Below are 14,318 nucleotides of genomic sequence, written 5' to 3'. Positions count from 1 at the left end.
ATTCTAATTACTACCGTGATGTAATGTCTAAGCTGACAGTTACTGGTCTTAGCATGTTAACATGAATATGAAACGGAGCAGACCTGAGTTACGCACGCCTCATACGTAATTACGCACCTCAGAGACAATCTGAACGTGCTTTCGCTTTCTCAAATTCTCCACGGAATAGGAACTCTGTGAAAACTTCGGAGAAACAAGCCGCAGTAAACTTTTGTGTAAACGCCAAGCTAACATAGTACATTAGACGATATTATACAGTGTAAGTTCAAGCTAGCTTATCCGCCCTTAAGTTTTCGCTCAGGGGTTTTTGCCTATGTGCTAGTGAGTCATTCAGCTTGCTAGTAAGTAGGGTGTAATGTTAATAACTTAACAAAAGTTTAAACTATGTGGTAATTTGAAGCTAAGTAAGGTATTTGTTTGTTTAGAGTGGGTTTTTTTTAAACCCGTTTGAATAACTGAACAGTGTTGACGTTATGGCAGCGATGGAAAATAAGGAAATGAAGCGCAGTTGCTGTTACAGTAACAATGTTCGCCATAGCAGCAAGAGTTGTTTTCATAGTGAGCAACAAACTTAGTTAAAATTCAGTATTGTGTTTTCTAAGTGCAGATGGCTGGAAAACCTGCTCAGCCGAATGAACCTGGAGGTGAAGGTGAAGAATGGAGGCATGCCGGAGATGAAACAGACGCCAAACCTGACCGCAAAGGGAGATTTCTGCTGTTTGGGAGGTGACTCTTTTTCTCCCCCACTGTATTCACTTTATCTGACGACTGAAGCCACAGGCAACAGCCATGAGGGAAAACTCGCATAGTTTGGGTCATAGGGGGTTTAATTCACTTCAGATTCACTTTGGTAGACTGTGTGTACTCTGGCTACTGTTTTACTTTCATTATTATTCCATCACCAATCTGTGCATGGGAATTTGATTTGTTTAAATAAGAGTTAAAAGAGTTCCAGCAAAATAATATCAATATTATGAAACAATTTTCTGTGCCCTGATTTGTGTTGATTTTAGCTGCTGATATGTTGCTGGTGACTGCTTGTTGTCTGACTCATTTGTGTAGTATTGAGTAGACCGTGGCCTTGCTAGATTCACATGATGTGGCTGTTTTGCAGCTGCACTTCCATTTCTCCTCCTCTGCCTTCAAAATGTGGTTCTCTACTGAATCTTTCCCTGTGCTGTTATGTTTATGCATGGCTTCGGCTTGTCCTTCGGTATTAACCGTTTCTCTCAGTGACAGGCCTTTTGTCCCCATTTTCATCCCTGTCCCCATTTTCTCTATTGTAGCAACAACTTAGAAACTATTGTGGCAGTTACATCATACAATGAGAAAAGATGAAAAAGGTTCACAAATCTGGGCACTATCAGTAAGACTGACAGTTCTTTCTCCATAAAGGTGGCTTTGGTTCCTCTTAAGCCTCAACTAGTCCACACTTTTAAAAAGATAAAAGGTATACACTTGATTTGACACAGCAACCCAGTTTTGAATTGTATAATTAGTGTAATGGGGCAAGGCGCAGGAAGGCAATCTTATCTCAATTTTGGGACTGATGTCAGCCCTCAAGCGGCTGCTCAAATTAGACTGCTCAGCAGAGGGTGAAATTCTGGATGTGTGAATTTGGTTTGATATCATAGAGTGACAGTGACAGTGTCCTTTGTCTCACTTTGTATTTTAAAAGTATGACACTGACATGAGGAAGTAGCCTCCGCTTATTACAGTCTGACGCACAAGGTGGCGCTCTTAACCTTTGTAGTGGGAGAACATCGTTCAGTTATTTTTCTCCCAGACACTGCTAATCAAACACAAAGCCTGTGTGCTTGAAATTTTTACCCCAAACTGTCATGTGCAATGTGGAACATCCATCCATCCATCCATTTTCTACACCACTTATCCGTCAGGGTTGCGGGGGAGCTGGAGCCTATCCCAGCTGACTACGGGCGAGAGGCGGGGTACACCCTGGACTGGTCACAAGTCAATCACAGGGCCAACACACAAAGACAAACAACCACACACTCACACCTAGGGGCAATTTAGAGTAGCCAATTAACCTAATGTGCATGTTTTTGGTATTGTGGGAGGAAGCTGGAGTACCCGGAGAAAAACCAAGCAGGCACAGGGAGAACACGCAAACTCCACATAGAAGGGCCCAGACTGGGATTCGAACCTGGAACCCTCTTGCTATGAGGCGACAGTGCTAACCACTGCACCACCGTGCCGCTCCAATGTGGAACATTTTTCCCTTATTTTTTATCTTCAAAACAATAAAACAACAAAAGAAGCATCTTATATGTTACAACTTAAACAGACAAAAGTGCTTGTTGAGCAAAAACAAAAGTTGACATAGCGTAATCTGCTGTAAATTATGTTTTCTGCCACTTTAGGAGCATGACAAAAAACTGATACCAACTTATTTACAGTACTTGGATGTCTTTTCATTTGAAGAAGGCATGACCAAACAACTGATTAAATGATGCTGTCTAAGTCATGCATTGTTGTCTGGACAGTCATATCGTAAAGAGGGTAATGATAGTTCTTTGTGGTTCTTGAACTGGTTTAATAAAGCGATTTTCTGAAAATAAAGATTTTCTCTGTAATTGCACCCCTTCTTGTGCATCCAGCTCTGAAGTTGAGGCGATCAAGCACTCACAGCATGTATGCTGGTAAAGATGGATTCTGTGCCTGTCAGCAGAGGAACAACTTGTTGCCCTGTCTGACCTCAGCAGGGAACGAGGCGCAGGGGCCATGTGTGAATAGGCCTTTAGAAAGCGCTGGTGTGGTGGCGAGGCTGCTGACTCAGGGGGCTCACAGTGCGCCGCCCCTGTCCTCAGCACCTGCTGGCCCAGTCAGGTGTCCATCCAGTACAGAGAGCATGTCAGTATCCTAGCACACAGCCAAAAATTAAGCTGTCAGTTTTGGAGAAACACACTTTTTTTGGGGGGAAAAAAGAAACAAGACAAAACCAACGCATTTCAGATGCAGAGTGGCGTAGCGCTTAATGACGAACCCAGGTAAGACTGACAAAACCGCCTCGTACTCCTCTTCACCGTCCTCCGACCTGCTCCTCTTTCTGCCATGCCCAGCCAACAGCAAAACAGAGTTGCAGCTCTTTGCCCACCCTCGCACAGTTGTTTGGTACAATATGTTAGCGCAATTTGGAGGTGGGAGGGGGGCTCCAAAAAGTTCTGGATCACATGTTTATCAGAATATGGTTGGGCTGCCTGCTGGGCTGTATGCGCATGAGATTGTTGGTGCGCATTGCTGTGTATTGTTTCTATGCTTGAGTAACTTGATGACGAGGCTCTTCTGGAACAAGCCTGGATTTTCTGAGCGCCCAATGGGCCACTGTTGGCTTAGCTATCTGGATGGATCTTTTGAAGAATGGAAATATGACAGGTCTGTGAGATTCGCCACTCGTGGAAGATTTCCTGTCGCTCAATCTACATTGATGTGGTTATGATTTTTTGATATCTGCGCTAAGCAAAAATGTTCTAGTTATTTCTTTAACCCAGCGGTGGATTACTGCGACCAAATTTGGCTGTGACCTTAATGCCTTATTTGACAATGTATGTACTCTTTGATTTCTGAGTAAGTGTTTTCAGTTCAGTGTGAGTTTTCCTTGCATTGGAAGTCCTGATGTTTACTTATGTACTGAAACATTTTGGCTTTAAAGATACCGTCACATTCTGTGAGATTCAAGAATATTTTATTGAAAACTCACTTGCAAGATGCTGCCTTGTAAAGTAAGAGTTAATATTATGGAGGTTTTAACTGCGCTTATGGGTTTCATTGATGAGAAGCAGATTTTTTTCTAACAGCATCAAAAAGCTTAAGATTGGTTTTTTTAATCTAGTCTAATTCTTACAGTCATTGTCATTTTCATTCCTAGTACTGTTCTTACTAATATGTTTGCTGTGTTTTTTGGTTTTTTAGTTTGATGTGTAAGGTCTAAAAAAAGAGTAATGTAGGAATAATGATATGGATGTGACATGTCTGTGCTGTATGCTTAACCATTCAAAAGTTAACTATTGCTCTGAGGTGTCTTAGTTTTATCTTATGTGTCTTTCTGTCCTTTCATTTGTCACACTGGTCGATCCATTATACAGAGTTTTGTTCTCCGTGTACAAAACATTATTTTTTTTGCAAACCCGTCATACATAATATGTGTTTTTAAAGAGGACTTCATGCAACCTAAAAGCATGACGACCATTCAGAAACATAGAGTTCAACCATCTGACTGTACTGAATCAAGCTCTCTTGGCAGGTGATTCCTAGCTTTTGATTGGTAATAAAAAAAATATTATATTGATAAGTTTTAATTTTTAGCGATGCTGCCATGACATGCTAACTTTCCTAATTTCTAATTCTGGTTCTGACTCTTTTAGTAAGAAGAATAAGGATGGCCAGACGCGGGAGCAGGACTACTCTTCTGAAAGCCATTACAGAATTGTTTCACCAACATTCCAGTATAAGATGAGCCACCAGCGAGTGGGAAAGTGTATTATCATCAACAACAAAAACTTTGATGAGAAGACAGGTACACGTACACTCGTTTCAAACACATTATATACCTACTTAATTTTTGCTCCATATTGTGGCATATGAGCGTGTTCTAAGCAGACTGTCTTAACAGGGATGAATGTACGCAATGGCACAGACCGAGATGCTGGTGAGCTGTTCAAATGCTTCAAAAGCCTGGGCTTTGATGTCTTCATCTACAATGATCAGACATGTGAGAAGATGGAGCGTCTCCTGAGAGAGGGTGAGTCGCTGAGTCCATTTTCTTTCTGGGTTTGTGCTCAAAAAATGTTAGTGTTGGACTAAAAATATATAGAGAAGCCCTTTGGAAACGCCATACTTGCTAAGGTTACCGCAGAGATTTGGTGAAGCTGGTTAAGCATGGGAAAAAAAGTAAATCAATCAGTCTACTTTATTTATGGATCACTGCAAACGCGTAATGTTTTAAAAGTAGTAAATAGTCACACAGTGAGGAAAAAATAAAAATCAGAAACTGGTGCCCATTACTCCAAAACTAATGCAGTCTGATTCAACAGTCTTGCAATTAATCCTTTTTTCATGAAGGTTGTAAAATTCTGTTGTGATTGTAAACGTGCCAGTAGGTGGCGTTGCTGTAATAGCGTTTATATAAAACCTGCTGAAGTGGACACCAGTTTGTCCAAAGCTTTTGATGTCACTGATGGTGGAATTTGGATGTCTACCGGCCACATCTCATTACAAAATGTACAAGTCAAATCTAAATTCAACACTGTGTGCAAGGCAAGATACATTTACAGCTGCAGAGTAGATCCATGAAATTTGGTATGGCTATCCATGGTCCCCTTTGGATGAAGCTTAGTTATTTTGGTGACCCCTCGACCTTATTCTACAATAAAGGCCACAATTTTCCATTGTTTTACAAGAAATTTTAAAATCTAATAGACATGAAGTTGAATCCGCAGGTTTGTGTTGCAGATTATGTTTTTCCTCCAACCCTCCTTAACTCACAGAATCATGTGATTATAGGCAATGTGCTGTGGAATTGTCTCATTCACAGCCCTGAACGGATGAATACTGCTGTGTGTTTGGGTCAAGCAGTATGCTGAGTGGCATAGTGTTGTTGTATTCCTCCAAGGAAACTAGAAGCTATATATTCTCCTATATAGCTCATACTGTAGCATTTTAAGATACTTAGCAGGGAGCAGCTTTCTCAGTTACTCAAAATTAAGTTTGTCAAGAATCTTTATGGGCGAATAACGGGCTAAACCAACTCCAGACTGGACCATTACGTTTCTGTTATTATTCACTAATTTGGAAGGTTAATGAGGCCTGAGCCGAGCTAAGAGTTGAGTGTTTGTTTGTGTGTGTATGGGTCAGCCTCGGAGGAAGACCATAGTGACAGCTCGTGTTTCGCCTGTATCCTGCTAAGCCACGGTGAGGAGGGTATGATCTACGGAACAGACGGAGCCATGCCCATCAAGACCATGACCTCATTGTTCAGAGGGGACATGTGCAAAAGCTTAGTTGGAAAGCCAAAACTGTTCTTCATCCAGGTACGAAGTTCTGAAGACTTTCATCTATAAATGATGGTGTGATGATTGGTGATTACGTTACATGAGTGTTGTAGTTGTTAATTAATTTATATATATATATATATACACACACCCTTTTTGGCTCAAATGATCAACCTGGGTTTTGATGGTGAAAATAATGTAACATTAATAGTTGTTTTTGTCCTAGAAGACAGATTAAAATGGCTTTCAGTAGCTCCCCACAGATAGGTGATAGTTATTGTGTAAAATTTTGCCCATCTCAGCTTTTAAAAACAGTTAATTCTTAATTGCTTCACCAGGTCATCGTTGAGAAAGCTACTCAGGATCACAATGAAATGTCATTTCATTTACTTCACCAGGCTTGTCGGGGTTCTGAATTTGACGATGGTATACAGACAGATTCGGGTCCTCCGAACGAGACTTTGGAGACAGATGCTAATCCAAGACATAAGATCCCTGTAGAGGCAGATTTCCTATTTGCCTACTCCACTGTACCAGGTAAACCACACCATCGAACTGAAATTTCATTTTAAAGTATATATGTACACGAATGAAATGAACGAAAGAGAAATTGCTTCGGGTATCTGTAGCATACCTGTGCTGGACATATCAGTGAGCAGACAGTGAATCTACGTGCTGACTCATTCTCATTTTTCAGGGTATTACTCATGGAGGAACCCTGGGCGTGGCTCCTGGTTTGTCCAGGCGCTATGCAACGTCCTTAACGAGTTTGGCAAGCAGCTGGAGATTATGCAGATCCTGACTCGAGTCAACTACATGGTGGCCACCAGCTTCGAGTCCTGGTCTGAAGACCCACGCTTCAGCGAGAAGAAGCAGATTCCCTGTGTGGTCTCTATGCTTACGAAAGAACTGTATTTCAACTGACCGCCAGCCAGACTGACTGTACTGTATGACACCACAGACTGACCGACTGACTGACTCAACTGTTTCAGGTGGCGACTATGCGGTTATAGCATTCAGGGATGATTCAGGCCCAGCAGGACACTGCACATTTGGAGCACATGTGACATTTTGCATGTGTAGTTGGGCCCGAAAACAAGCACTCTGTGAGAAGAACAAATATTTACAGTGGCACTCCTCGTTCATGTGTTGATGGTGAAACTTCTTTTTTCAGGTTATTCTTCAGAAAAATGGCGTCACATTTGATCTGATCTTTTTTTGACAGGCATCGTGAATATCAATGTTATTCTACCAGCCCAGAAAATTTGCTGCCAGTTTCTGTGGGTTTGGGGAATCATGTCTGAATATGTGTTTCTCCATTTTCCAGTATTTACAATAGATTTTGAAAGTAACTATATAGAATGGAGAGAAGTCTTCAGGCTAAATTTGGCTGTTGGGTTTGCTACATGAAATGGTGTCTGACTGATGAAATAATTGATAAAAAATATTGTTCTGAGAGAAGTCACAGAACTGAGTGACAGTTGAATATTTTAATGAATCAGTCTTTTTTATTTATCTAATATAAAGAACAGTTCAGAATGAGGGCTATCTGAGATGGCACCAGTCAGTCATTAGAAATCCCCACTAGGAAACTTAAATAGAGTGTTTACAAACCATTGCCATAGGAGAGATGTGTGGCTAGAGAGGGAAAAAGGCACCTGGAAAATGGATAAGATCATTTTCAGCTATTTGTGTTTTAATGTTTTCAGCTGTCAGAGTTTCAAAAAAAAAAAAAGACAACACTCCTTTGAGCAGAAACATGTGATAATGCTTTTTGCCAAAGGCTCACAGTCTCAGCCTTCCTAGCAAGTTTAAGTTGGTAGCAGCATGCTGACATCCTCAGGTTCTTTAATGTCCCATGTAGTGGGTAACTGTAACGTTAAAAAAATGTCATATATGTATAGCTAGGAAGGCGGGATCTTTTGCTGTGTAGTGATTAGTTCTATGAAGTTGTGGGTCAAGTGCGTAGTCCACTCCCATAAAAGTAAGGATTATTTTCAATTCGCCAGTTTACTCAGCGTGATGTTGAAGACTTCACTTGCTTGTTGTTCAACCCAGAGGAAGTGAAGTTCGTGTATTTGCACATGATCAAAATTACGCACTTGTCTTACTAGTTAGGGTCCAACGAGTCACTTTATGAATTTCCCTTTTTTTAATTTGTAGAGTTAGACATTCCTCTTTACTATCTTTAATAGGAGACATGCTGTAGAACAAAAAGAGTAAAACTGTGTAATTAATTTGGGAAATATCATAGCATAAAGCTGGACTGGGGCCCAGAGCACAAATGCCACATCATTTCACTGTATATTAGTGTTGTACATTGTCATTGCATACATTACACTGTAAAAGGTACCCAGCAAAGTCATCCAAATTTCATTTTAAAATTGACCTTTAATTTAGAAAGACTTACAAAAAATAGGTCTTAAACGAAGAAAAAAATATCAAAATAAAACATTGTATACATTATATTTAAGCACGTAGCGCATTGTGACATTTTTTTTTTTACAAATAATATTGCAGTAATTTAGTAAACTGAAATGGTGAAATTTAAAATATATATTTTGATTATAATAGACATTTGCTGGTGGTCATTACAACTTACACAAAGTTTGTTGTGCACATTCGCTGTTACTGTCCCAAAGTCTGTCAATCACAGAGGCAGCTATAACTGGTGGTGACAAGTCTGAACATACACAATCCACATGTCCGCAATACACACTCTCATTGTTGCTGCAATGTTTTTGCATTATTCACATGATTGCATGTGTCAGTAACTTAGGGGAAAAGTTCATCAATAACTTTAATTTGTCATTATATTTTCCCCTTTTTACTCCGTGTATCTTTTTTTATTATTATTATTTTACTTTGATAACACTTTTAGATAATATTCATAGTTGCCAGAAGCGTGATCAATGCTGGTTTAAGCTAGAGACATGTCCCATTCTACACCCAGTGCACTTGTCCAATACAAACAAAACTTTTGAGTTCTCTTGACACATGGATCTCTGATCAGTGATGTGGTGCCCAACCTGTGCTGAAAGGAGTGTTTGCTCCACTTGTTTTGGAATGGAATTGAAGGAGGGGGAAAAAAAATTTTAAGGGTAAAATTTGAAATGCTTTCCCGTGTTTAATGCTGTTGTCCTCAGGAATATATTTGAAAAGATTTGGGGGAAAAAAATTAATGAATGAATGAATGGATGAATTACATTAAAAGTATAATCTGGCCCAATTTTTTATTTTTATTTTTATTTGGGGCAATACCTTGTTTAAAGAACTTCAAAACAGAGGAATGCTTATGTAAACATTTTATTGTATTAAACATAAAGAATTTATTGTGCAATAGAGTTGGGTGTCATTTTTCTTGCTCATATGTCAACATCATTGAACATTAAAAGGCTGCTGTTTTTTTAAGACTGAGGATGAAACACAAAAAAATTTTTTTGTTAGTTATACTCATTGTTAGGTTTAATATACAGCAATTTGCGATAGTAGTAATAGTATTTGATGTTGATCTTATTAGTAATAGGAGAGTAGGTTGGCTGTGTTCTAAACATATTGTTAAGAAATATCATGAAAACCTAAAACAACAATGAATTGATCCTAATATGAATATGCAGTCAAAGCCTCAGTACAATTTCAGAATTAATGGTCTGCAAATCAATTTTCAGTATTCAAAAACATATCACTGGTTATTTCTTAATATTTCTTGATTAAAGACTCCTGACTTTCTTTTCCAAGTCAATCTCTGTCTTTTGCAATTCCTTATCTGAGTAATCTGATTCATCGTAGCATTAGAAATAAACTTTTAAATACAAAGGCTTCGCTACACTACACTGACAAACCTCATGTTGTCTTTGGTGTGTCCACCATAAGCAAAAGCGTGAATAGACCAGATGAACGGCGTGACATGGGCATCTAAAATAGATTCACTTTAAAAATTCCCTTAGGCAAATTTAGCCTGACACGTACAACGTCCAGAGCTGACGTTGTGTCACCAGTAAAGAATGTCAGATCAGCCAGGCTGATGCGCATGCCCCACAGCGCAACGCATTCCTGGCTACATTTCTGCTCCATGCTTCCTGTCCCTGAGGCCTTCCCGCCCTGCCTCAGAGAACAGGAGCTGATCGGGAGACATCGCAGATCTTAAGGGACTTCCAGTTTGTGCTGTCGTTGTCGTGACCAGGACATAATGCTTGATGTAGGGTGTCAGTGAAGGTCCCAGCACAGAAGCAGTGGAGGGGGGTCATGGTATCAGCTCCGAGAAAGCACACCATACCCCCAGGGAAGCTGCAGTACACCCCAATGCGAGTGAACTGCTTCCCTGCCAGTAGAGGGAGCTCATGCTGGACACCACCATGCCAGGCTGTGTAGTCTCCATTAAAGTATTCCACACACCAAGATTCTTTGCCTCGGCCCAGCCAGGAGTCCTCCTCGCAGCCCTTGCGAGGGATGCTCGGGTAGGTGAGGCCCAGCTCCCAGTAGGTCTTCCCGCTGACCTCTACCTCCCAATACTGGCGGCCTTTGCTGAAACCTTGCCGGCTGACTACATTTAGGGTGGTGTCAAAACGGGAGGGAGTCTCTGGAACATCCTGCCAGGTGTCTGTGTAGGTGGCTGAGTCGCCCTCGGGAGAGATGATTAGCTTGGGGTGGGCAGTGTCAGCATCAAGGACAACATCTGCAGCATCTGTGTGGGAGACATGAGAACCTTTCAGTGTCTTGTGTGCCTTGCCTTGACATAACTCTGAGCACTTGACCCGTGTCTTTGGGTGAACTTACAGCTCTGAAGCAGTTTTTTGGTGACAGGGATCTGGGATCTGATGAACAGCAGCAGGTTGGTGGTAAGACTCAGTAGCTGTTCATTCTTGAACTCATCCAACTGAATGAGATCCGGGTCGGTCCGCTTCAGAGTCTCAGCTATTCTAGTTTCAGATGAGACAAAGAGCTGGTATGTCCTGCAAAGCTCAAAAAAATGTAAAAACAGATTTCACTGAATTTAATAAGCATTGAAATTATTGAAATTTCATCATTGAAATAAGCATTGAAACTTAATCATTTTGTTCCTCGACAAGGAAGTAATTCCAGTAAAGATAACATCAGTACTTTTCGGTACACAGGAAACAGACCTTGAATGGTAAAGTGTCATAGTCACCTGTTCTCGAATTTCATTAGAATGTTGCCTGATGTATTTCCCGTTCGTCAAAAGAAAAATGTTTTGTATGTTTGGTAGCTATTGATGTCCTCTGTGCTGTGGTGAGCGTACCTTTTTTCTGTGTCGGCATTCTGTAGAGGACATAACAATCACACATACATACAGTACATACATAACTGACTGACTAACTTAATACCACTGAGAAAGCAGCTTGAGACAAACAGAGCTTTTAAATGCCCTTGTGTTCACCTGAACATCCAGTTCTTGTGTTTTTACTTGCGCCTCGATGTTGGACAATTCCAGATCCAGTTCCTGAGTGAGGCGATAACAGTCCTCTATCCTCTCCTCCACTAACTTCTCTGTGGCGTCGAGCTCCGTGTCCAGCTGGGTCAGCGTGATTCGAAGATCCTCATCCAGAACGCGTTTCATGTCCTCATACTTTTTCTTGATTTTCTCCTTTACTGTGTTGGACTTTTTCTAAGGTGAAAAGGCCGTGGGTACATATGAGCAGATGACAAGCTGAAGGGCAGATGTAGTTACAATGTCATGGACAACAAATACAGCAAAATCCTTGAGAAGTTCAATAGGAATAGCTACAAATTTATTTCCCACCAAAATACTAATCAGTCAATTTTTATAATTTAGAATAGAACACATTATGTTACTGTGGCCAATATGCAATAAGTAAAGTATCTTCAAAACAAGCTTTTTTATGCAACTAGAGTCTGTGGTGTCTAATAAACAAGAACAAGCCGGAAGAAAAAAAAACACTTTGTTGATCGAAGAGCATTGGAAATTGAAGAGGACCTGAACAAAGCCAGAGACGGGCAGGATAACAGCTGTTCGAAAGAGCATTTCAGGAAATCATAACTCATTTAACCTTGAGTGAAATGTGCTGCAGAGCACAAGGACAGAGTCCATGTTCCCTCTCTGTTAGCTAAAATCAAGAGGATGAGGCACTTAACAAATGAAACGAGTAAAAAAAAAAAAAAAGAAAATGCATGAATGTACAGATTCCACTCACAGAGCACACACCGTGATTTAAGGAGTCCTTGTGATGTTTTGGAACATAATGTTAACAACGACCCTGAACAACAGTTAGATTTAATATACCAAAAAACGGACTGTTCCTGCCAAAGTTAATTAAATTTGATCTTGATTCTGAGAGGCATAGAGGCTACTGTACAAAATTTCCACCGTCCCACCATGTATGATTTTGCAGGTGTCGCTTATAGCCTGCACATTAGTGGCAAATAGAAGGTATGAAATAAAAAATGACAGCTGTCAGGGAGCTTATGACAGTATATTATGTATGGACTCACAAGTGAACACTGGGTGATGGACTTACTGTTATCTCCACCTGCTTAGCAGCCAGTTTCTTCATCCTGTAGGCGATGACTTCTCTTTGTTTCTGCAGGAGCTGCTGATGTTTCAGGAGCATTTCCTTTGGAACACACACCGGCAGAAAACATGCAGAAAATCAAAAAAAAGTATGTTAGGAGCAAAGTCTTAAAGCTGGTGGGTCAGTACTGTCATTGGACTTTCTTATCAAAACTAAAATGGAAGTGCTTACTTCATTTGTGGCCTTCCCTCCAACATTACTATTCATCTTCTCCATAGTGGTGCAGATTAAACTCCACTAACTGTGACGACATGACCACAAGGGCTTTTATAAGCCTAGCGCAGATGTGAAGGCTTCATAGTGAGGGAGGGGGAGAAGAGGGCGGCCTTGTGATATCTGTCCTGGTGCTCTTGAAGGCACGTGCCTTTTTTTTTTTTTATTAGGGAGAGGAAATGAATCTAAAGTTTGAAGGCAAGAACAAGGTTTCTGTCAGAGAAGGGCAAACGAGTGGGCAAATTTTCAGACTTGAGGGAGACTTATTTCATGTCCTACTAAACAAGAAGCTCTATTTATATCAACCTGACACTGACCTTGATGTATGGCTGGGAGTGTGTGTGTGTGTGTGTGTGTGTGTGTGTGTGCGCTATATGCACATTTAAGTAAGTTTATGAGACACTGATTGTGCTTTGAAAGCTCTTGGACAATCCACACACATCACATTGTTTGTTTGTTGTATCTCCACCGAGAGAGTTAAATTAGTCTCCATCAGTGACTGTTAAAATGCTTAGCATCACCCACATGACCTTAAACATACATAGAACAAACCGCCCATGCACATGTACAAGCTGGGAGACGTCAAACACACCAAAAGGGGCTGAATCCCCTCTAACGAATCACTTCACTGTGCATAAGCGTAACGTTGCTCAGATCTGCTGCTTCTGAACCTGAGCGACCCGTCTCCTCCTCCCCGTTATCCTGACAGATTTCTCCTCTGAGCATGTGATAATAAGTGGCACAGCACAGCAGGCCCGCACGCCTCCATCTGAGTGCTCGCAGAGCACTCAGACTGACCTGGTCATTTGCGAGATAATATCAGAATGAGAGATGACCTTAAGAGCCACTTCAGAGAGAAATTTGCTTGTCATCTTACATCTGTAGATGAAGTATACGACTGTGGCTCTGCAGATAATTCAGCCTTGAACAACGTGATTTTATCATCTATGTTGCACGTGGCCAGTCCCTCTATTTCTGATGAGCATGTGATAGGTTGTCATGCTCTAAACTCTGAATAATAATCTTGAAATTTTCCTAGTAGAAACATTTACTTTTTACATACACCAAAATTAATTTATTAAATATTTATGTTGACTATAATACATGCTAGATGGGGGTCTTATCCATAAGTTTATGTTTAAAGTGTAATAGTCTGTAAAATAAATGAAGAAATAAAAGTATTATTAGCTTGTCTATATGCCTTAAAAACAGTTCCTGTAAACCTCACATACACTGTGGACGGGTGCAACCCACTTAACTGTCTACCATAAGTCTATCAGTGTGTTTTGGGGTTACATTTAAGTCCCTGTTAAGGCTTTTGCCAGTATATTGAATGCATGCTGACCTGCCCCTTAAAACCTTCTTAATCTCCTTACTGATGCCAGTTTACTGGAAAAAAAAAGGCATTAGTATTTCTGTTTGTCTCCAGAGCTCTTGAATGTAGTGCCTCAAGTTGAACCCCTGCAAATGTGACTTTAACAGCTTTCACTCTTGTAAAACAGAAAAACAATGTTGTGTGCATGAGAGTTTTCCACAAGGTGAATAA

The 14,318-nt window shown here is 40.6% G+C and overlaps 2 protein-coding genes across 8 annotated transcripts; one reads left to right on the top strand and one right to left on the bottom strand.

Moving 5' to 3' along the window:
* The first annotated feature begins 98 nt into the window (after positions 1–98).
* casp7 (caspase 7, apoptosis-related cysteine peptidase) lies at positions 99–7,723 on the top strand. 7 transcript variants are annotated; one of them, XM_046377258.1, is made up of 7 exons: positions 99–259; positions 603–726; positions 4,383–4,534; positions 4,631–4,759; positions 5,872–6,047; positions 6,407–6,545; positions 6,706–7,723. In XM_046377258.1, exons 2-7 carry the CDS (start codon positions 608–610, stop codon positions 6,930–6,932), a joined length of 942 nt encoding a protein of 313 aa, XP_046233214.1. In that variant the 5' UTR covers positions 99–259; positions 603–607; the 3' UTR covers positions 6,933–7,723. The 7 variants fall into 7 exon arrangements, with proteins under 7 accessions (XP_046233214.1, XP_046233216.1, XP_046233215.1 ...); XM_046377260.1 differs by having other exon boundaries at positions 105–246; XM_046377259.1 differs by having other exon boundaries at positions 105–259; positions 608–726.
* Positions 7,724–9,298: 1,575 nt separating this feature from the next.
* Positions 9,299–13,426, bottom strand: si:ch211-28p3.4 (E3 ubiquitin-protein ligase TRIM39). The gene is made up of 6 exons (XM_046377265.1): positions 12,731–13,426; positions 12,506–12,601; positions 11,407–11,634; positions 11,269–11,288; positions 10,785–10,927; positions 9,299–10,692 (listed from the first exon to the last, which is right to left on the bottom strand). The coding sequence occupies exons 1-6, from the start codon at positions 12,773–12,775 to the stop codon at positions 10,115–10,117; spliced, it is 1,110 nt and encodes a 369-aa protein (XP_046233221.1). The 5' UTR covers positions 12,776–13,426; the 3' UTR covers positions 9,299–10,114.
* Positions 13,427–14,318: the final 892 nt, after the last annotated feature.

The sequence above is a fragment of the Scatophagus argus genome, chromosome 21 (assembly GCF_020382885.2).
Source record: "Scatophagus argus isolate fScaArg1 chromosome 21, fScaArg1.pri, whole genome shotgun sequence".
NCBI classification, from domain to species: Eukaryota; Metazoa; Chordata; class Actinopteri; family Scatophagidae; genus Scatophagus; species Scatophagus argus.
Note: the sequence above shows the minus strand (reverse complement) of the source record. Positions and strands in the feature narration are given on the sequence as shown.

Bases quoted from the DNA above. Each gene is read 5' to 3' on its own strand.
- casp7 (XM_046377257.1), top strand. The intron at 6,048-6,406 runs GTACGAAGTTCT...TTACTTCACCAG, and splicing joins CAAAACTGTTCTTCATCCAG to GCTTGTCGGGGTTCTGAATT. The intron at 6,546-6,705 runs GTAAACCACACC...CTCATTTTTCAG, and splicing joins TGCCTACTCCACTGTACCAG to GGTATTACTCATGGAGGAAC.
- si:ch211-28p3.4 (XM_046377265.1), bottom strand. From the start codon at position 12,775: ATGGAGAAGATGAATAGTAATGTTGGAGGGAAGGCCACAAATGAA. The intron at 11,289-11,406 runs GTGAACACAAGG...TGTCCTCTACAG, and splicing joins CACAAGAACTGGATGTTCAG to AATGCCGACACAGAAAAAAG. The intron at 10,928-11,268 runs GTACGCTCACCA...ATCTGAAACTAG, and splicing joins AATGCCGACACAGAAAAAAG to AATAGCTGAGACTCTGAAGC.